Source organism: Lethenteron reissneri, chromosome 10, assembly GCF_015708825.2.
Source record: "Lethenteron reissneri isolate LAM-NWPU_2019-01 chromosome 10, ASM1570882v1, whole genome shotgun sequence".
Lineage (NCBI taxonomy): Eukaryota > Metazoa > Chordata > Hyperoartia > Petromyzontiformes > Petromyzontidae > Lethenteron > Lethenteron reissneri.
Genome location: NC_083788.1, coordinates 5,246,929 through 5,271,005, shown reverse-complemented (window position 1 = coordinate 5,271,005; position 24,077 = coordinate 5,246,929). Strand labels below are relative to the sequence as shown.

The 24,077-nt window shown below is 49.8% G+C and overlaps 2 protein-coding genes across 2 annotated transcripts; both read left to right on the top strand.

Moving 5' to 3' along the window:
* The first annotated feature begins 563 nt into the window (after positions 1–563).
* LOC133340877 (uncharacterized) lies at positions 564–5,693 on the top strand. The gene is made up of 2 exons (XM_061549338.1): positions 564–1,607; positions 5,413–5,693. The coding sequence occupies exons 1-2, from the start codon at positions 747–749 to the stop codon at positions 5,425–5,427; spliced, it is 876 nt and encodes a 291-aa protein (XP_061405322.1). The 5' UTR covers positions 564–746; the 3' UTR covers positions 5,428–5,693.
* A 6,678-nt stretch (positions 5,694–12,371) lies between these two features.
* LOC133340850 (TPR-containing protein DDB_G0280363-like) lies at positions 12,372–15,240 on the top strand. The gene has a single exon (XM_061549286.1). The coding sequence runs from the start codon at positions 12,626–12,628 to the stop codon at positions 14,339–14,341; it is 1,716 nt and encodes a 571-aa protein (XP_061405270.1). The 5' UTR covers positions 12,372–12,625; the 3' UTR covers positions 14,342–15,240.
* Positions 15,241–24,077: the final 8,837 nt, after the last annotated feature.

Genomic DNA, 24,077 nt, shown 5'->3' with positions numbered 1-24,077 from the left:
CCTGGCTCGCTGTCCTTATAAGGGCCGACCAGGGCAAGCCGGTGGCGTGGCCCCGAGAGCCCAGACGAAGCTGGTCTGGTGACTCAGGGAGCCGGGATCCCAGCTTAACCAAGCTGGGACAGATAGCCTCCCCTAGTCCCGTAGTGGAGGAATTGGTATAGGTTAGAGGGGTTAGCTGTCGAGAATCCCTGTAGCCAAGTGACCTGTACAACTGTGTTGGTGTAATAAATAAGTGTGCCTCCGATCCTGTCGTCAAGCCTCCATATATACTTACTACATCTGGTGTCAGAAGTAAACGTCCAACGATGGACACACGAGGGACGACACGTACCAGGGAGTCGGAGATGGAAGACGCCGCGGCCGAATCTCCACCAGTGATGGCCGGGGGTCGAATCGGAGCAGCCGGGGCCGAGTACGCCCGCGCCGCTACGACAGGAGGAGGGGGATGCGTCGGCCGAAGGACTCCGGCTGGCCCACTCCCGCTGGCGGACCTGCTCTACGCCGCGGCCGCCGCGTTGGAGGAGATCACGCGGCTGGGGGCTGGAGGAGCAGCACGGGTCGACGACGGCAGCCGGCGCGGGGCGACGTTTCCCGCCACCCCGACGCGGCTCGCGGTCAAATTTCCCGCCATCTCTACAGTACGAGCGGAGGGCGGGGCCGGCCCGCGTCACGTGTCTGCTGAGCGCCAAGCACAAGCCGTGACATCATCAACGCCGGCCGGCGCGTCAACATCAGAGCGACCGGCGATGCCATGTGCACGGCCCGCCCACACTGTATCATCGGCGGGGAGCGACGGAGAGCGTTCTGCGGCCACGGACGCCGCCTTACAACAGCGTCTGCCGCCTCTTAAAGAATTTGTCGGCGCTGACGGAGACTGGGGCGGCTTCAAGAGGCGGTTCATCGCTCATCAAGAGATGGCGAACTGGTCGGACGCCGAGGCTCTACGCGCGCTGCCAGCGATGCTGGACAACGACGCCCTGGCTACCCTCACCTCGGCGCCGAGGGAAAAGCGCGCCACTCTACACCTGGCGTTGCAGCTGCTGTCAGCCGTCTATGGGCCGCCTTCGGACTGCAGGCAGCTGTTCCACGATCGGAGTCGGGGCGCCAACGAGTCACCCCTGGCCTTCCGGACGGCTCTCCTGGCTCTGGCAAAGGCTGCTTTCCCAAGGATGGACGAGGAAGGAGTGGATGCCATGGTGGCTGAGAAGCTGCTGCTACTCGCTGACGAGCTGGACGTCAACGTCTTGGCTCAGGACGACGCGGAGATGTCGTCCCTGCTGGTCGCGCGCCACATCCACGGGGGCTTGCGGTCCCTGCGTCGGAAGGCGGCAAAGGGGGCGGCCGGCCATGCCATGGCGACCACCGCCCTCCCATCGGAGGAGGTCTGCGGGGTGGAGCGGCGAGGGGAATGGAGATCGGCGGCACCGCAGGCTCGGAATGGACCGAGCCGCCAGGAGCAGCCCAGGTCATCTGGGGCGCTCACACGCTGCTACAACTGTGGCCTGCAAGGCCACGTTGCGTCTGGATGCCGGGCTCCCCGTCAGCGCGGGGCGACACCTCGTCAGGACGCCACGCCGTCTCCTCCCAAGCTCCAGCAGAGAAATACGGCGAGTCGCGGCACCTCACACGTTTGGCCCACGCACACATCCGACACACACTCACGCGCTCAACTAAACAGGGCTCCAAATTCCCCGTCCGTCGCGCGCGATTGTTCGGTAATGCGGCGAGCGCTCCAACCGGGTCAGTGGTCGGAGCTCGCCCATCGTGTCGTTGCTGCGTCGGCGGGATCATCGGTCGTGGTCGGTCACATTGATGGGGTAGAGGTGCGGATTTTAATTGACACAGGGGCATCGGCGACCATTATATCTGATTTAATTTATAACATCCTTCCCGTTCAAAGTCGTCCCTTGCTCCCTGTTGACGTGCCGTGCTATGCCGCTAACGGGGGCTCTCTGGGCATTATTGGCCAAATCCGCGCCACTATCTGCATTGGGGACATTAAATTATCCGGCCCTGTTTTGGTTTCCTCCTCACTCGCGGTTCCGTGCCTGTTGGGGACGGATTTTCTGGCCAAAATGCCCATCCGTATCCTTATTGACCAAGGGTGCATTGAGCTCCCATCGGGCCGACGCGTTACATTTCTGTCTTCCCCCACCACGGAGCGTCGGGCGTTTGCCACCGTGCAGGCGCTCGTCACAAAAACTGTGCGCGTGCCTCCGGGGGCTCAGATGCTCGTCCCTCTTAGGTTGCGTCGGCCGTTTGATGCAGGGGTTGCGGATCGGGGGGTCTTGTTGGGTCCATCTCGGGCCGGGGTCAATGGACCCGATTTGCTCGCGGCTCAGACTATGGTGAGAGGGGATGGGGACCCCTTCATTGCAGTCCTTAATGTGGGATCGCGAACGGCCGTGGTTCCTCAAGGGACCGTGCTTGCACACGCAACGCCGGTGCCCTATGAGGAACCACTCGTGGGTCAGGTATCCACCGATCCTCCGTCGCGACCGCATTCGGACTCTGATGACGGATGGCTGGATGCGCTTTGCGCGGGTTCAGTGGACCTGTCTGACTCGCAGCGCGCGCAGCTGCGAGTTCTCCTGAGCGAATTTGCTGACGTTTTTAGTCAACACAAATTTGATATTGGTTGTACAAAATTGCTGCGACACCATATTGACACGGGTGACAGCGCGCCAATCCGCCAAAATCCCTTTCGGTTGAGTCCCGCCGAAAAGGATCATGTCAAATCAGCTGTTGATGACATGCTAGCCGCCGATATCATTTCCCCTTCCACCAGCCCGTGGGGCGCGCCGATCGTTTTGGTGAAGAAACACGACGGCTCACTGAGATTTTGTGTTGACTTTCGGCGTCTCAACAAAATCTCTGTGGCAGATGCGTACCCGCTTCCTCGGATGGATGAGTCGCTCGACGCCTTGGCCGGTGCACGATTCTTTTCCACCCTTGATTTGCTATCTGGATTCTGGCAGCTTCCTCTGGATGACGAATCGAAACCTAAGACTGCTTTTCGTACACCGCAGGGCCTCTTCCAATTTAACCGTTTGCCGATGGGTTTACATTCTGCGCCGGCAACTTTTCAGCGGTTAATGGAATTGGTCTTGGCAGGTTTGCAATGGGATTCGTGTTTGATTTACTTAGACGATGTCATCGTCTTTAGCAAATCCTTCGAGGAACACCTCCAGAGGTTGCGTGCTGTTTTTCTCAAAATGCGGGCTGCCAATTTGAAATTTAAACCACAGAAGTGTCATTTACTCCGCGAATCGGTGCGATATTTGGGTCACATTGTTGGGCGCTCGGGGATATCCACTGATCCCGCCAAAACGGAATGCGTCAGCTCCTGGCCGACTCCCACCTCTGTGGGAGAGGTCAGGAGTTTCATTGGGTTCGCGTCGTATTATCGGCGATTTGTGGCTGACTTCGCTACGATTGCGAAACCATTGCATGCCTTGACGTCCAAGGGAGTCAGGTTTCATTGGGGGCCGGAGGAGGAGGCTGCTTTTCGCGCCCTCAGAAATGCTTTGGTGGGAGCTCCGCCGTTGAATTACCCGGATTTTTCACAACCCTTCTTGCTCGATACTGACGCAAGTAACACGGGCATCGGGGGTGTGCTGTCCCAGCTCATCGGGGGCGTAGAGCATGTGGTGGCTTACGGTAGTCGGGTACTGTCTCCAGCCGAACAGCGGTACTGCGTTACCCGTCGGGAATTATTGGCCATTGTTTATTTCATTCAGCAGTACCGCCCGTATCTGTACGGTCGGCGGTTCACCGTCCGTACAGATCATGCGGCCCTACAGTACGCCCTGCGGGTTCAACAACCATCGGGCCAGTTGTCTCGATGGTTGGAGATCCTCCAAGACTATGACTTTGTCACCACATATCGTAAGGGTGTCCGCCACACGAACGCTGACGCCCTGTCACGATTGCCACCCACTGCGGAGTGCGCGTGCCTGTTGGGTTCGGGGCGTTGTAGGCCCCCGAACGTCACCACCGATTCGGTCCTCGTGGCCGCTACCGATGCACCTTCGGCTTCGGGTCCTATCGAGCAAGAAGGGAGGGATTCGTTGCTGGGGTTGCCGGTCGCGGAATGGGGACGCCTCCAAATGGAGGACACCTCCCTCCTCGCTTTGCGCCGTCGCGTCGGGGGGGCTGGTCAGGGGGTGGAAAACGTTGACTCGTGGGGGTTGTTCCAGGGTCTTTTGATGCACTGGGATGGAAAAACCCGGCGCCAGCGGCTTGTGGTGCCTGCTGCTTTAAGGGGTAAGGTGGTATGGGCTGTTCATGAGCGGCTTCTGCACTTGGGGGTTCACAAGACCTTTGCCACGCTCCAGCTGGATTTCTTCTGGCCGGGCATGGAAAAGGACGTGGGGGATCTCTTGGGGTCATGCACGCAATGCGCGCAGAGGAAGCCGCCTGCGAGGGGGTCCAACCCTCCGCTGCAGTCCATAAAAGTTTCCCGGGTTAACGAGCTCGTCGCTCTGGACATACTTGGGCCATTTCCCGCTACGCCCAGGGGCAATAGGTATTTACTAACGGGGGTTGAATACTTCACGAGATGGCCTATGGCCTGGCCCCTGGCGAACCAGTCGGCAGCAGCCATCGCGGAGGCCTTTGTCCAGGGCTATGTCCTCGACAAAGGTGCTCCGGAACGGCTGCTTACTGACCAGGGTAGGAATTTTTCTGGTAAACTCCTACGTGAGGTGTGCGACCTCTTGGGTACGGAGAAGGTTCGGACCTCTCCGTATCACCCACAAACTGACGGGATGGTGGAACGGCTGCATCGGACCATCACGTCCATGCTGTCCCAGCAGGTGTCGGTATCCCAGACGGATTGGGACCTCCGCATAGCCGGTGTGTTGCAGGCCTACAGAATGGCTCCTCATGCGGCCACCGGATTTTCCCCTTTCTTTTTAATGTATGGGCGCGAAGTTAACCCCCCTGTGGCGACCCAGCTGAAGCTCTCGGCGCTCCCGGCGAAGTCTAATTTGTCCGAACACATTAAATTTAACATCGCTAAATTGTCTGAGGCGCGGGAAGCGGCCGTGCAAAATTCTGAACTCCGCCAGAAGGCGAACGAGAGGCTTCGGTTGGGGCGGGTGCAGGTGGTCAAATGGGAACCAGGGGACAGGGCGTGGTTGCACTGTCCTCAGGTGCCGCTGGCAACCTCGTCGAAATTGGTACGGCCGTGGCGGGGGCCAGTGGAGGTCGTGCAGGTTTTGCGGCCGCAATGTGTTCGCGTCAAATGGGGGAGGCGCCGGTGGTATGTGCACCCCTCAAGGTTAAAACCATTTGTCGCGCCGCCCCGTGGTTCACACACACACACGCATGGCCAAACGTGTGAGGGTGTCGCCGACTCCCCGTCGTCGCTGCACTCGCCTAACCTGACGCCAACTGTTCCGTCCCCAGGTGAAACAGGAGTGACGGGTCCACACCCACCAACCCCTCCCGGAGGGGTCGGGGGTCACTCGGCAGCGACGCCTGACTCTCTTGCACCCGGACCGTCAACAACCGTCACTGAGCGTGCCAGGACGGGCCCTTGTGATGGGCCCGCCGCGCGGACGCGCGCCAAAACGCGCAGACTATTGTGAGGTCGGCCGTTGGGGGGCCTTGCGGACAATGGGAGGGGTGGCGTCCGGAGTGTGTGTATATATGTTGGTTTTGGGGTATTTATTCGGGGGGGGTGCGTCGGGTTATTTTTTTTTCCTCTCTCTCTCTCTCTCTCTCTTCCTGTTGTTGTTCTTGTTAAGGTTCTCTTGTTCTTGTTAAAAATTACGCGAGGCACACACACGGGGTTTTTGTGAGGGATGCACCTTTATTCTGATTTTTTTTTTTTTGCAGCCAGGGACGGCTGCGAGCTGTACAGGGGGGGGGTGATGTAGAGGTGTAATTGCGCATGGCTACGAATGTTGAGGTGTGATTATGCATGGCCACGGATGGCCAACAAACACAATGGGCGGGGTTACGGCCGTACACAAGGGTGGCGCTAGCACCGACGTCCGCATGTGTATCCCCCACGGGCCCCCCCTCGGGGGCGAGTCCTATAAAAGGTGATGAGCTCGAGGGCTCGAGGTCGGGACTCAGCTTTAACCAGAGAAGACGGAAGACCAGCTAGTGTAGGCCCCAGAGCTCCCCTGGCTCGCTGTCCTTATAAGGGCCGACCAGGGCAAGCCGGTGGCGTGGCCCCGAGAGCCCAGACGAAGCTGGTCTGGTGACTCAGGGAGCCGGGATCCCAGCTTAACCAAGCTGGGACAGATAGCCTCCCCTAGTCCCGTAGTGGAGGAATTGGTATAGGTTAGAGGGGTTAGCTGTCGAGAATCCCTGTAGCCAAGTGACCTGTACAACTGTGTTGGTGTAATAAATAAGTGTGCCTCCGATCCTGTCGTCAAGCCTCCATATATACTTACTACATATGGTGAGGAGCGGTGGTGTAGCGGTTAGCGCTACACTGCGCTACGAATTCCCGCTCACGGCCAACACCCAGTGACGATTATATTATCTGAACTGGGCGTTCCCTAGGTCGACTCAGACTAAAATTAGTACCTGGTGCATTGTGTGAACATCGCCACTTGTGAGACAAAGGCGGCCTGGGCGTGACGTTGGCCACCCACCCCCTCGTGTGCCGTGCCGGCCTTCGTAGGTGATGCTCGCTAACAGCACTTGCCCCAACAGTCTGTTAAAGTCTATACGGGGGATCTTTGTCTTTTTGTGTTCACATATACACACACAATATATATACACACACACACTCGTGACCAGTAATTAAATACGTAACAAATCACGATAAGCACTTAAATGTTATTCAAAATTAATCTTATTCCAAAGACGTACGCACATATGGCTTTACGCATACACAAAGACAAAGCCCCCCGTTGTAGCCTTAACATACTGCAGGGGCAAGTGCTGTTAACGAGTAGCACCTATGAAGGCCGGCACGGCACACGAGGGGGTGGGTGGCCAGCACCACGCCCGGCCGCCTTTGTCTCCCCAGTGGCGATGTTTAGACATCGCACCAGGTACTCATTTGAGGCTGAGTCGACCTAGGGGACGCCCATTACCGGTTCAGATAATCGTCACCGGTGTTGAATCGAACTCATATACCGTGGTGTATACGCGCACGCTAACAGCACTTGCCCCTACAGTCTGTTAAGGCTACACGTGGGATCTTTGACTTTGTATACCAGAGTCCATAATGCTGCATTGTATTCTACACTAATGGAGTGTGCGTTGTGTACCGACGGCAATACAATAGCGCACAAAAACAAAGATGCCCCGTATAGCCCACACATGCTGCTGGGGGCAAGTGCTGTTAGCGAGCACCTGTTGAGCCCGTAACAACGCCGCGCTCGGCCGCCTTTGTATCCCCAGTACTGCTGTTTACATTCACTTCGCCTATGGCTCAGCCCACCTCGAACGGGTGCGGACAATCAGCACGAAGGGTCGGTAGTTAAACCGCGGCCGGAAATCGAACTCGACTCGGGAGGGCCCGGGTCCGTAGCGAGGCGCGCTAACCACTGCGCCACCGCTCCCATTCCATAAACACACATCGCGTGATATCTCTAAACACACTCACAGATCCGCACGGATACACAGACGTATATGTGGGAAATGTTTACCTTTACCTCGATGGGAACGAAACAATGGGGTGTCATTAGTTAACGACTCCGGCGTAATTTGCGACGGGAACCGCTCCAATTCGACTGCGAGTGTCCAATTGCAACTACGTGCGGCAATGGAGCTGCTCTTAGCAAGATCATTGTCACGTGGCACGCGCACGCGTGTGTGTGTATATATAGGTGCTCACTTGTTTTTTATTTATTTCATTTTTTCATTTATTAGGTATAGCCCTGTGAGCCATTCGGCTCTTGAATCGGGTGCAACCGCAACAAACAAAAAAACAAAAACATGAACAAGAAAACATCTTAAAGTGACTATGTGCAAACAGAAAATCCAAGAAAAGACAGCAAAATATTTCATAAAAAGCACCGTACACCAACGCTGTTTACAAAAATCCCAGTGGGATGCAAGTCAAACAACAACAACAACCACAAGACACAACTTAGATTAAGGCCATCAGTCTAACTCTGTACTACAACAAACAAACATGGCCAAACCAATACACTTTTCGAAATCACCAAAATAAAGCCATGAAAGCAAAGAAACAGTGATCATAGGAACTAACAGCACTTGCCGCAACAGTCTGCCCCAGGCTACGCGGGGGCTATTTGCTTGTGTCTTTGCATAGAATGTGTATCGCGATCAAATCGGCTTCGCCCAAATGATTGCCTAACGCGGTGTGTGTAATTCGCCACTGGGGAGACAAAGGCGGCCGGGCGTGGTTGCTTGCCACGCGCCCGCTCGTGTGCCGTGCCGGCCTTCGTAGGTGATGCTCGCTAACAGCACTTGCCCCAACAGTCTGTTAAAGTCTATACGGGGGATCTTTGTCTTTTTGTGTTCTCACATATATATACACACACAATATATACACACACACATTCTCGTGACCGGTAATTAAATACGTAACAAATCACGATAAGAACTTAAATGTTATTCCAAATTAATGTTATTCCAAAGACGTACGCACATATGTCTTCACGCATATACAAAGACAAAGCTCCCCGTTGTAGCCTTAACATACTGTAGGGGAAAGTGCTGTTAACGAGTAGCATCTATGAAGGCCGGCACGGCACACGAGGGGGTGGGTGGCCAGCACCACGCCCGGCCGCCTTTGTCTCCCCAGTGGCGATGTTTACACGCACCGCACCAAGTACTCATTTGAAGCTGAGTCGACCTAGGGGAGGCCCAGGACCGGTTCGGACAATCGTCACCGGTGTTGGCCGTGAGCGGGAATCGAACTCGGGTCATATACCGTGGTGTATGCACGCACGCTAACAGCACTTGCCCCTACAGTCTGTTAAGACTATACATTGGATCTTTGTCTTTGTATTCCAGACTCCGCACTATACAGAACTGCCGTGTTTTATACAAGGGCCGGGTCCGTAGCGAGGTGCGCTAACCACTGCGCCACCGCTCCCATTCCATAAACACACAACGCGTGATATCTCTAAACACACTCACAGATCCCCGCACGGATACACAGACGTGTGTGCGGGAAATGTTTACCTTTACCTCGATTGGAACAAAACAATGGGGTGTCATTAGTTAACGACGCCGGCGTAATTTGCGACGTAAACCGCCTCCAATTCGACTTCGAGTGTCCAATTGCACTACGTGCGGAAATGGAGCTGCTCTTAGCAAGATCATTGTCACGTGGCACGCGCACGCGTGTGTGTGTGTGCATATATGTGCTCACTAACAGCACTTGCCCCAACAGTCTGCCCCAGGCTACACGGGGGCTCTTTGCCGGGGTAAGCATTTACACTATGAGACCTCCTTTACCAGTGGCAAAATATAGTAATAGGTTTTTACCCTTTCAACTGGTACAAAAACTGACACCTTTATACAAGGCATCATGTTTGCAAAAACCACAACACAAGCAGTCAAAAATGCAAACAAAAATAAACAACTCTGATAATGATAATGATATGCACTGTCCTTGAAGTTGATTGGTCCACACCCGAGACAGCTTTCCTTAGAGCCTAGTCTCCATTGGTGTTGGACCAGATGACGCCAAAAGGCGTACAACTCAAAAATAGCGCACTATCAGAGTATTGAGAGCTCGGGGTAAGCATTTACACTGTGATACTTCCTTTACTAGTGGCAAAATATAGTACCAGATGAAAGGGTAAAAACCTATTACTATATTTTGCCACAGGATGTGTCCAGTTTCAGTTTCATTTATTATTTTTCAGTTTAATTTATTAGGATTTACCTTGTGAGCCATTCGGCTCTTGATTTGGGTTCAACCGCAACAAACAATAAAATTACAAGATACACATAAAATTAATTGTACACAGATCTAAACATCACGTACGTAAACAATAAAATCCTACAGAAAAAGCACAACCCGTCCATGCTGCGTGCAAAAAGTGCAAACAATTCCATTTCGATGTTTGATCCCAATAACAATCATAATACAATACAGGTCAAAATTTTAAGTATAAATCTATACAAAATAAAAAAAATCGGGCCAAACCAAGCCCCTCTAAAACTTACTAAAACAATGCTATATAAACAACGTAACAGTTTTCCAAACAAATGTGATCAAAAATTGACAATAGCGACACACAAAACACACATCACTAAAACGAGCATCCTTCGCTCGCTGCATAAGTCAATCCATAACAGCCGGATTAACAATAGCAGTAGCATCGCACTATAATCAACGACGAGCGGGAAAAAAAATATTTCTTCCTGTGGTTTTCCCACCTGATGATGATTGCTTGTGTTGCAATCGAAACGTCGTGCTTTATTTTATTTTATACCTACGTGACTTTACCGACAAAAACCACGTGTCTCTCTCTCTATGTATCTCTGTGATATCTGTCTCTACTTATATGTCTGTCTAGATGTCTATGGCTCTGTGTTTTATCTCTCTCTCAAATTTAGCATTCTCAGGAAGAACGTAATCAACCAGGTAGGGTGTTGACTGTTATGTTATCCGACTCTCTGTTGTATTACATTACATTTCTAAGTATACTAGATTTGTGTTTCTATTTCAATTATACCTGATGATGGTTGCTTGTGTTGCAATCGAAACGTTGTATGCTAGTATTTAATTTATTATTTTCTCTTTGTACGTGACTTTACCGAAAGAACCAAAGAGTAAAAATCAAAGAGTATGGATTCTTGCAGTCACGAAAGCTTCAAATCAAGATTGACGAGCGGAATGTTCGTCTCTGCTACACGTGGGAGGAAACCGGAGCACCCGGGAGGGGTAGGACACAAACCGGCGAAATGCGAGGGGACAACACTCGATGCCGTACAGAAAAGAGACGGACGATGACATCGGTCACGACGCTTTTCCCGACTGCATTCTGTTGGAGAGCCAGGCCAGGGTATGGCAACCTCGATCCGTCAACCCCGAATGACAGAGCGTGCGTGTAGCCACGACCGCTCCGCAACAATAACATCTAACGCTATATATATATTTTTTGGTTGCATTATTATGATTGTGGATAATGCACCCGCATCGTTAACCAGGGCGAGCTAGCTGCATTTGCCGAATTCGAACGCGCGCGTCAATATCTGCTCTCCTTGTTACTTTGTTTGCTGATCCCTGGCACAAAGACGACACTGGTTGTGGTGGTGTGGGTGGTGGTTGTGTTGGTGGTGGTGGTGGTGTTAATGGTGGTGTTGGTGTGGGTGGTCGCGGTGGTGTAGTGGTTAGCGCTACACTGCGCTACGAACCCGGCGACCCAAGTTCGATTCCCGCTCACGGCTAACACCAAGTGACGATTTTCTGAACCAGTCCTGGGCCTCCTCTAGGTCGACTCAGCCTCAAATGAGTACCTGGTGCGGTGTGTAAACATCGCCACTAGGGAGACAAAGGCGGTCGGGCGTGGTGCTGGCCACCCACCCCCTCGTGTATCGTTCCGGCCTTCATAGGGGCTCGCTAACAGCACTTGCCCCTACAGTCTGTTAAGGCTACATGGGGGATCTTTGTAGCGGGTAGCGCTACGCTGCGCTACGAACCCGGCGACCCGAGTTCGATTCCCGCTCACGGTCAACACCAAGTGACGATTTTCTGAACCGGTCCTGGGCCTCCCCTAGGTCGACTCGGCCTCAAGTGAGTATTTGGTGCGGTGTAAAGTAAAATAAAAAATATCGCCACTGGGGAGACAAAGGCGGTCGGGCGTGGTGCTGGGCCACCCACCCTCCCGTGTAACTGTTCCGGCCTTAAATGTCGATTTAAAGCTTTCGTGACTGCAGGGATTCATCTTCTTGGTTCTTTCGGTAAAGTCACGTAGAAGGGAAATAATAAAATAATACAAATAAAACATAATAAAATACAATTCTCACGACGTTTCGGCCACAACGCAAGCAGCCGTCCTCAGGTAAGGAACAGGGCTGTCGGAAAGGCAGCGTCTGAATGTTCCGGCCTTCATAGGTGCTCGCTAACAGCACTTGCCCCAACAGTCTGTTAAAGCTATACGGAGGTGGGGGAGGTGGGGTGGGGTGGGGTAGGCGGGGTCTTTGTCTTTTTAAATCCTTTATATTAATTCATAATCAACGTTTTTGGGTTTAGATCGCGTTTATTTATAAATGTGTCGTAACCCTCCACCACCCGACACGGCCAATCAGCGTGCTTGCTTGCTTGCTTACGACCGTGCAAATCTTTCGGTCGTTTTTTAATCCACTTCCCGTGATCCAATCGAGCTGACATTTTGCACACAGACTCGTTGTGCGAGACAATTAATGTTCGTGAAATTTTTTTCCCAAAATTTTACACTGTTTAGGGAAAACAAATTAAATATTTAATTACCAATTGCTTAATACTGGCAGACAATCATCTGACCCATATGTGGCAGCCATCTCAAGCCAGAGGACGAGATGACTCTAGCCGCCACGCATATAAAGGATTTAGAGTGAAAAACTTTGTTTTTACGGGTTATACTTATGTTTGACTCTCTTTATCTTTGCAGGCAAGTCCTGGAAGGCTCTGAGTCACTCGGAGAAAAGGCCATTCGTGGAGGAAGCTGAGCGCCTACGAGTCCAACACATGCAGGACCACCCCAACTACAAGTACAGGCCTCGCAGGCGCAAGCAGCTCAAGAGGCTGGGCAAACGGGTGGACTCGACTCTTCTGCTCCATCATCATCACCACCACCACCAGCAACAACATCAGCAGCAGCAGCATCACCAAGAGTTGTCTCAACAGCAGCAGCAGCAGCAGTTGCATCATCAGCATCAGCAACACCATCATCAGCAGTTGCAGCATCAGCAGCAGCATCAGCATCATCCTCTGCTGTCCGCGGTGGATCCGGTTCACGTTGTTTGCCGTCCGCCGGAAACGGCGCTTAGAGACCTGAGCGTTGTCGCCGGGGGACATTTTCAAAACCACTACCACCAACTCTACCACCACCATCATCATCAACAGCACCACCATCATCAACAACAGCAGCAGCAGCACTACCAACATCAGCCGCACCTTCAAGGAGTTCATCACAACAACCTTCCTCATCATCAGCAGCAACAGCAGCAGCTCTTGCAGAGCCACCACCACCATCAACAACAACAACAACATCATCATCACCATCATCACCAGCAGCAGCAGCAGAGCCTGGTGAGTGATGCCGCGTTCGGGCTCCCGACGCCGGAAATGTCTCCGCTGGACGTCCTCGGCGACACCGACGCCCCGAACTTTGCGCAGTCGTCGCCCATGACGCAGGAGGTCGTTCAGGGCCCCTTCCTGGTGGCGAACGCGTCGGGCGAAGGAGGCGCGGAGGACGAGGCGATGAGTCCGCACGTCGTGGGCACATACCCGTCGCACCACCACCACCACCACCACCTACTCCTCCAACAGCAACAACAACAGCAACAACAACAGCAGCAGCAGCAGCACCACCATCATCATCTCCAGCAGCAGCAGCAGCAGCTGCACAATCAGCATCCGCAGCAGGAGCAACAGATGGTGCAGAACGGAGCGACTCCTCTGGGATACGCCACCGACCTGAGGAGGTCGACCACGATTGTCCACCACTTTCGGGAGGTGGACGAGTCTGGTGGAGACAGCCGAAGCGTTGCGGCTAAAACGCCCAGCGAGTCGCTCGCCCACCACCACAACAACAACAACAACACCACCACGAACAGCAGCAGCAGCAGCAGCAACCACCTCCACCACGTCCTACCTCTGTACTACAGCCAGATGTACCACCACCAGCAGCAGCAGCATCATCAGCAGCAGCAGCAGCACAACTTCCATCATCAGCACCATCAACATGGCAATCATCAGCATCATCAGCAGCAGCAGCAGACCGCCAGCGGTTTCCAGCCAATGTCTCGCAGCCACGAGGTCGGCGAGCCGTCTCCTCCTCCCGACCCGCGGCGTTTATACAGCGACGTTGAAGAGGAGGAGGAGGAGGAGGGGGAGGAGAGGGAGGTTGCGGCGGTGGGAAGTGACGAGGTTGTGGACGGAGTGAACGATGACAACAACGACGGTGGTGGTAGTGGTCGTGGTGGTGGCGAAGGGCTGGTGATCGTCACGTCTGTTGGTTCAAACGGTGACGGCGGACTCATGAGTCAATACCTACAGCAGCAAGACGTCGGTGGATTTGCCAAGGGTGGACTAATGCATCACCAGCAACAGCAGCAACAGCAGCAGCAACAGGAATCACTGCCTCAACAGCAGCAGCAGCAGCAGCCACAAATGGCCAGCTTTCTATCCGTGCTTGCGGACGCTACGGCGATGTATTATAGCAGCAACCCGTATGGCTGACGGGACATCCATCCAGCCTCCAACCGGCTATGCCTGGCCACTAACACTGGCTTCGTGATTCCGTGGTGGTGAAGATGATGAAGATGATGGCAGATGAAGTTGCAACGGCCGTCTTCGTTCGGAGACAGCGAGTGGCGGCGAGAGTGACTCTCATTCTTCACCTGAAGACGGCTGCATGCGTTGTAGCCGAAACGTCGTGAGAATTATTTTATTATGTTTTATTTTTATTATTTTATTACTTCCCTTCTACGTGACTTTACCAAAAGAACCAAGAAGATGAGAGTGACTCTGCTAAAGGTGGAATTATATCGAGTTAAAAGGTTACGATTCACCGCGGAGGTATACATATTCGAGGTGTATTTAATGAACTTTGTTTTTGTTACAAATGTCCGCGGACTGGTTTCTTGTAACGAATAATGGTCGTTGAGTTTTTGGTTGACGAATGTTCGTTACGGTGACGGCATTGCTTGTGAGTTCCCAGAGCCCAACTGATGATGATTTCTACCCTCGAGTGTGATGGCAGTAGCACTGTAGTTCAGGTGCCTCGGTGGCGAGATGTTAACTACCTCGCCTGGTATACAGGAGGGTAACCTGGGTTCGATCCCTAACCCTGACGCCTGCTGCTGTATATTTGGAGTTTGCATGTTCTCCCCGTGGTCGCGTGGGTTTTTCTCCAGGCCCTACGGGGTTCCCGTCCACATTTAGAATCAACATCACGCGTTTTAGAGTATTTGGCTGCTATACATTTCCACATAAGCCACTTCGTTGCGCTTTCACTTGTGGTCAGGTCGTTTTTGCAACAACAACAACAAACAAAAAGAGCTGTATAGCTCAGTGGGACTTACCTGATAACATTAAAACAATTGTTTATATTATTGGTTCTTTCGGTAAAGTCACGTAGAAGGGAAACAATAAAATAAAATATATATATAAAATAATAAAATTCGCACGACGTTTCGACTGCAACACAAGCAATCATCAGGTGTGAAAAAACAGCAAAAAAAATTGCTGTGGATTTCACACCTCATGATAATTGCTTGTGTTGCAGTCGAAACGTCGTGAGAATTTTATCGTGTTTTTAATAATTGTATTATTTCCCTTCTACGTGACTTTACCGAAAAAACCAAGACTATGAATCCGTGCAGTCACGAAAGCTTTCAATCAAAAGTTAACAGTTGTTTAGTTTAGATGGCCAATGTATGAGGTCTGCTGGACACGGCGTCAGTAGCAATATAGAGAGAGATCGTATGGCGTAGGTTTCGCTGTGTTGATGACTTGTCAGCCGTGACAATCAAGAGGAGCTAATCACGATAATTTGTATTTTGACCATTCTATCTGGCAACAAAACTGACACCTTTGTTTTCTCAGTTTTGTTGCCAGATACAAGGGTAAAAAACCAATTATCATATTTTTTATTGGCAAATGAGGTTCCAATGGTGTAAGGAGCTAATCACGTTAAAACCAAAAATCGGGGTATGTTTTCGTGGCGTTATATTTCCAGCCACGATGGAAATTCCACATTCCAGTGGCCGGGGCCGAGTCCCTCCGTCTGTCTCGAAACAGTATATGACAAAACATTTTTTAAAAACCCGACTTTGTCTTCCCACAAACTGGTACTCAATTTCGCGACCCTCCTCATGAAGGATTTGCGAGTCGGACGTTCTGATGATGATGATGAGAGTTGGGAGAAAATGACATCCATTCAATCGCTATATCCACGTGAATATACCGTGTGTGTGTGAGTTATATCTTGTTATTAAAGTGACTTAGTCACTGATCAAGACGATTTTTTTTCACGTTTCATACCCCCCCCCCCACCCCCACATCGATTAATCGTCATGATTCGATGCAATAATCGTCACCATTTGCATGCCTCCTTAGCCGGTGTCGATGCATGTACAACTATTCAACGATGGCCTTGAGAATGGTGTTCATCATAATCCGAGTAATCGATTATCGGCCGTGCAACGTCATCCACTGCCCACTCGCATTATCGATATCGAATAATTCGACGCGTTGGTCGGCAACACCCGTGCGTGTTTTGTGCGTGTGGCCTTTTACGTGAAAATAAATAAATATATCATACACGACGTTTCGGGCAGTGGCCCCTTCTTCATGGCACGTGTGACATTCGCGGAGTTAATAAAAAAAATGTTTAGCTAATCTTCAATTCTCCCATAGTGTCCATACTACTGCACGTACCTGAATTATATTCTTAGGTTTTTCGGTAAAGTCACGTAGGTAAAACATTAAAATTAATAAAAGTAAAATAAAATAAAAATCACGACGTTTCGGAGGCAACACAAGTCTCCGTCATCAGGTGGACCGTCACAGCCAGATTTGCTGCATCAAGTGAGGCAAGGATTCAAGATGTAATCCATTGATGTAATACCTGAATCATAGCTGCCAACTCGTACGGTTTAGCCCGTATTCTCGTACAGGGAAATTGAGTTTTCGGGTCCATACGGCGCACAGCAGTTTCAATGCGGGCACAAATCCGTTTTTTGTGTTTGTGTTTCTCCCTTGTGATGGGACTAGGATGAACGTTGAGATTTATAAGGGACACGGGGTGACCAATAATATCTGAATTGCCCAATGTCAGAATCTTGAGTGTATTTTCCGATTTATACTATGAGACCTCCTTTACCAGTGGCAAAATATAGTAGTAGGTTTTTATCCTTTCAACCGGTACAAAAACTGACACCTTTATACAAGGCATCATCATCAGAGTTGTTTCTTTTTGTTTGCATTTTGACTGCTTGTGTTGTGGTTATTGCAAACATGATGCCTTGTATAAAGGTGTCAGTTTTTGTACCAGTTGAAAGGGTAAAAACCTATTACTATATTTTGCCACTGGTAAAGGAGGTCTCATAGTGTAAATGCTTACCCCGAGCTCTCAATACTTTGATAGTGCGCTGTTTTTGAGTTGTACGCCTTTTTGCGTCATCTGGTCCAACACCAATGGAGACTGGGCTCTAAGAAAAGCTGTCTCGGGTGTGGACCAATCAACTTCAAGGAAAGTGCATATCATTATCGTTATCAGAGTTGTTTCTTTTTGTTTGCATTTTGACTGCTTGTGTTGTGGTTATTGCAAACATGATGCCTTGTATAAAGGTGTAAGTTTTTGTACCAGTTGAAAGGGTAAAAACCTACTGCTATATTTTCCGAGTCAAGCCCTTTGAGCTAAGAAGCTATTTTTTTAAAGTGAGATTCAGCCGGTGGACGACATCACAGCATTCGACAATTACATATTTAAAAAAAAACAAGCTTAATAATAGAAATTGTGTCGTAAAATTGCATTCACACTTTCAACATCAGCGACGGTGGTGGCGTTTTTGGGGAATCCGTCGACCAGCAGTGGATAGAACAATACCGATCTGTAAATGCTTACCCCGAGCTCTCATACTCTGATGGTGCATTGTCTTTGATTTGTGCGCCTTTTGGCGTCATCTGGTCCAACACCATGTGAGACTAGGCTCTAAGGAAAGCTGTCTCGGGTGTGGACCAATCAACTTCAAGGACAGTGCATACATTATCAGAGTTATGTTTTTTGTTTGCATTATGACTGCAGGTATTGTGGTCTATGCAAACATGACTCCTTGTAAAAAAAGGTGTCAGTTTTGTTGCCAGATAGAAGGGTTAGAAAACAATTATCATACCGATCTGCTTTGCGCGTGGCATTGCGAGAGGCAGGTGCCCACACGGTTGAATATCCAACCAGCGCCGATGGTGGCGACTTCAAGTAATCGTGGTGATTGGAAAGAATCTAAAGAAGACTCAACTCAAAACGAGAAACGAACGCCCTTGAGCGAATTGGCGAAACCATTCCACGTTCCTATGACGAGGGCCGGTCTATCCCATACGGTTGAAGGTAATCCAGGCAACTCTTTAAGGGCCAGACTAATGGAAATAATTCAAGACCTATATTCTTGGTTCTTTCGGTAAAGTCACGTAGAAGGAAAATAATAAAATGATAAGAATATAAAACAATAAAAATTCTCACGACGTTTCGACTGCAACACGAGCAATCATATTTTATTATTATTTTATTATTTCCATTCTACGTGACTTTACCGAAATAACCAAGAATATTAATCCCTGCAGTCACGAAAGCTTTCAATCGAAATTTAATTCAAGACCTCTTTAATTGAACACGACGATAAATTGACAATAAGTTACGTATTCTTGACTTTTGCTATACGTGGCGATGTTCTAAGTGCAGTGCCGTATTGTACATCGTTGATGTAAGTTAACCCTTGACGATATCCAAATTCTCCGGATTGTAAGACGCAGCACTTTTGCTGGCGCGTGCGTCTTATAAACCGGTAAGTATGAAACCCGCATTCGTCTAATGATTATTGAATGAGCGAATGATACCGAGCACAGGATTTTGGAGGGGAGGGGTGGTGGGGGAGGTGGGGGTGAGGTGCGTCTTAATTTCCGGAGCGTCTTATAATCCGGAGTAGACGGCGATTACTGTCACGGTTACGACGCTTCTCCGCAAATTTACTTGAACGATTGTTCGGCCTGTGGCGTATTCGACTTTAAAACGCAGTCAAGGTTAATCGACGGTGAATTCGCCTCCTGCTAACGCGTGGCGCGCGCGCGCGCGTGCGTGTGAGTATTCTACATATTCGTGGCGTCTATTGACAACAACAACGACAACAAGGTCTGGTTGTATCGGTAGTTATTGTTGTGATTAATGCGCGTTTTGCTAAGCGAGGAATGTTCTGTGTGGGATGAGACCTGATGGTTCCTTCCGTAGGAATCATTGCATCTCCGTGATGTATGGTTAATATTCTCGGTACGTGTGTATCCAGTGCCGGATTAATCTAGGCCCTAAATTAAACAACAAAAACACGTAAATATTCAAACACACATTTTTTTTACTTGCACAGTAAAATAATTGTATTTTTTCATTTGCTATACAGCCAGACAATACGACAAATAGCTAACCTTAAACACCCAGGCGTTCATAAAAGTTTAAGGCGGTATAGTACTATAGTAATAGAGCAAGTGCAGAATCACTGAACCAGAATTGATAGCTTGAAAGCATTTAGCGCGGGGCCCTTGAAAGTGAGGGGCCCGTAGCTACTACATGTGTAGCTACTACATGTAGTAGCTACACATGTAGTAGCTGCACATGTTGTAGCTACTACATGTGTAGCTACTACACGTGATGCTACTACACGTGTAGCTACTACTACACGTGTAGTAGCTATTACACAGTAGTAGTAGTAGCTACTACACGTGTAGCTACTACACGTAAAGCTATTACACGTGCAGCTACTACACGTGAAGCTACTACACGTGAAGCTACTATATATGTAGCTACTACATGTGTAGCTACTACACGTGCAGCTGCTACACGTGTAGCTACTATATGTGTAGCTACTACACGTGCAGCTACTACATGTGTAGCTACTACACGTGTAGCTACTACACGTGCAGCTGCTACACGTGTTGCTACTACACGTGTAGCTACTATATATGTAGCTACTACATGTGTAGCTACTACATATGTAGCTACTACAAGTGTAGCTACTACATGTGTAGCTACTACATATGTAGCTACTACACATGTGTAGCTACTACATGTGTAGCTACTACATGTGTAGCTACTACATATGTAGCTACTACATATGTAGCTACTACATGTGTTGTAGCTACTACTTGTGTAGCTACTATATGTGTAGCTACTACATGTGTAGTAGCTACTTGTGCTACGAGGATAATCCGGCACTGCGTGCATTTCACATGCCCTGCCAGGTGAACCAAACGCCCACAGTTCGATTCCCGACCACGGCTTTTAAACGTCAGTGGCGAGTGGTACCCGAACCGGTGACGGACCCCCCCCCCCCGCTTCACTCCCACACACCCCCACTAATAAATGAAACTGAAACTGAAACCTGAAACTTCACCAAGCCGCGCTGAATCAGCGTGGTGCAGTACGGACACACTTCAACAACAGTGTGGAGAAACAGCCGATTGACAGACTTGTGGACATTTTCACTTAGATCAATAATTAGATTCAAATGGGGGGGGGGGGGGTGGGCGCATCTCATGAGCCAGTGGTGGAAATTCCACAATCCCTGGCCGGGTGACCGCCAGTCCATTCTATAGGATGGCCATCGTTGAGTTGACATCCCACTGAATGGTAGTAATTGTATCGACCAAGCTGAGCTGATGATTGATGATGGGGCTGAGTTGCCGGCCAACTCTGGCTCCGATTCTCGAACTCTTGAGTCCATGTCGGCATTTGACGTCGACCGAGCTGTGGTCGATGTCAACTTCTTATAAAACGTCGTGGAAGGGATTTGAGAACCGCAATTTGACGCAGATGCAGGCGGCTCTACGCTTTTAACGACATGCATCGCACATTGGAACCACCTCGACATTCGCAAGCTAGGCTTAGGGAAGGTTTGTACAGCTGTGCTGAGTTGTGTGGTGCAGGGTTGCTAAATATCAGCGTAATTAAGTCACAGTGTTGACCGTTCGTACACTTTCGAGTGGCTGACACTCAAAGAGTGTGACGCCTAAGCGGATAGAAAGCACTCGAGTCCCGATGCGGAGAATACAACGGCACATCTTGCAAAGGGTTCCCTCACTTTACGCGGTAGATGTCTTCTAATATAAAAAAAATAGTGCGCATAAGGCTACGACACGATTTATTTTTTAACTCAACTACTTATATATTTTTTTTTATCAGGTAAGGCCCATTGAGCTATAGAAAGCTCTTTTTTTTTTTAGAAGCGCCCTGTCCACAAATGATAGCTCAACGAATTGGCTCATAACGTTGATATTTATAGCAGCCAAATACTCGAAACCCATGATCCTAAATGTAGAGGGGAAAAAACTGAGGACGCGGAGAAAAATCCAGGCTACCACGGTAAGAGATACATTTGCGGACTTCAAATATACAGCAGCAGGCGTCAGGGTCGGGATGAACCCACGACCTCCTGCATACCCGGCGAGGGAGTTAACATCTCCTAGCCACCGTGGCACGAGGAGACTGCTGCCTGCCGAGTAGCGCGCACAGTAAACACAGCACATACACAGTACACACACCGTACACACACACAGTACACACACAGTGCTGACGCAGTACACAAAGTGCTGACACAGTACACACACAGTGCTAACACAGTACACACACAGTACACACAGTACACACACACAGTACACACACATTGCTGACACAGTACACACACAGTACACACACAGTACACACACACAGTACACACACATTGCTGACACAGTACACACACAGTGCTAACACAGTACACACACAGTACACACAGTACACACACACAGTACACACACACAGTACACATACAGTACACACACAGTACTAACACGGTACACACACGGTACACACACAGTGCTAACACAGTACACACACAGCACACACAGTACACACACAGTACACACACACAGTACACATACAGTACACACACAGTACTAACACGGTACACACACGGTACACACACAATACACACAGTATACACACACAGTACACACAGTACACACACACAGTACTAACACAGTACACAGACACAGTACACACACAGTACACACGCAGTACACACACAGTACACAAACAGTACACACAGTACACACACAGTACTAACACAGTACACACACCTTAAACACACACAGTACACAAACAGTACACACAGTACTGACACAGTAAACACACAGTACACACAGTACACATACAGTACACACATAGTACACACACAGTACACACAGTACACACGCAGTACACACACAATAGTGACAGTACACACACAGTACACACACAGTACACACACACTGTACACACACAGCACAGACACAGTACACACAGTACACACACAGTACACACACACAGCACACACCCAGTACACACACAGTACACACACAGTACACACACAGCACACACACAGTACACACACAGTACACACACACAGTACACACACAGTACTGACACAGTACACACACAGTGCTGACACAGTACACACACAGTACACACACAGTATACATACAGTACACACACAGTACACACACAGTACTGACACTACACACACACAGTACACACACAGTACACACAGTACACACACACAGTACACACACAGTGCTGACAGTACACACACAGTGCTGACACAGTACACACACAGTACACACACAGTACTGACGCAGTACACACACAGTACACACACAGTACACACAGTACTGACACAGTACACAGACAGTACACACACAGTACTGACGCAGTACACACACAGTTGACACACACAGTACACACACAGTACACACACAGTACTGACACAGTACACACACAGTACACACACAGTACTGACACAGTACTGACACAGTACACACGCAGTACACACACAGCACACACAGTACTGACACAGTACACACACAGTACGCACAGTACACATACAGTACACATACAGTACACACACAGTACACACACAGTACTGACAGTACACACACCGTACACACACAGTACACACACACAGTACACACACAGTACACACACACAGTACACACACACTACACACACAGTACACACACACAGTACACACACAGTACACACACAGTACTGACAGTACACACACAGTACACACACAGTACACACACAGTACTGACAGTACACACACCGTACACACACAGTACACACAAACAGTACACACACAGTACACACACAGTACTGACAGTACACACACGTACACACACAGTACACACACACAGTACACACACACAGTACACACACACAGTACACACACAGTACACACACACAGTACACACACACAGTACACACCCCTAATGCTCCACGTCCGACCGCATAGCCTCATGTAGAGTGCAATCAAACAGCATCGAGTGCATTTGGTGGTAGATACAGTGAGGGATGATGATGATGTTCATGATGATGGTTATGTCGATGATGATGTTGATGGTGATGTGGATGACGATGTTTATGATGATGATGGCTACACTGTTACTAATGAGTTATTTCCCTTGTTGTCCTCTTGCCCAAATTAACAATTTACAGCAACAAACTATATATATGTGCACGTGCACGGATTATCCAAACCTGTCAACCCTGTCAACCCATGTCACTTTGTAGGATGAACGTTGACATCTATAAGGGGCACGGGGTGACCAACACGGTCTGAATTGGTCCGCAATAAAGGTAGGGGCACTGGCAGCTATTGGTTACGTAACGACGCTTTTCAACGCGTGATTGCCCTCGGAATTTAAAATGATTTACAATTAGCAAAACGGATGCCGACGACGGGAAGCTGCCAGGGGAAAACGCGATTCGCGTATTTGGCGAAACACACGTGGGAGTTCTTTGTGCGCCAGTTTCGCGTTTTCACTTTTTTAAGTCGGAGGAGGAGGAGGAGGGGGGTCAAGCCCTGGCCCCCCTTTCTCCAGGGCAGTTGCCCGAATGGTTAATGTTATCTGGACGTGCATCGCATGCGGTTGCGAGATGTTAAACCCCTCGCCTGGTATACAGGAGGTCGTTGGGTTCGATCCCGACCCTGACGCCTGCTGTGTATGTGGAGTTTGCGGCGTCTCTCTCTCTGTTTGCTTGGAATTTATCTCACTTGATACAGCTATCGTGCTGTGACGGTTCCACCTGAAGACGGAGGCTTGTGTTGCCTCCGAAACGTCGTGATTTTTATTTTATTTTTATTTTACTTTCATTAATTTTAATTTTTACCTACGTGACTTTACCGAAAAA

Coding starts and splice junctions, on each gene's coding strand:
- LOC133340877 (XM_061549338.1), top strand. CDS start 747: ATGCCATGTGCACGGCCCGCCCACACTGTATCATCGGCGGGGAGCGAC.
- LOC133340850 (XM_061549286.1), top strand. CDS start 12,626: ATGCAGGACCACCCCAACTACAAGTACAGGCCTCGCAGGCGCAAGCAG.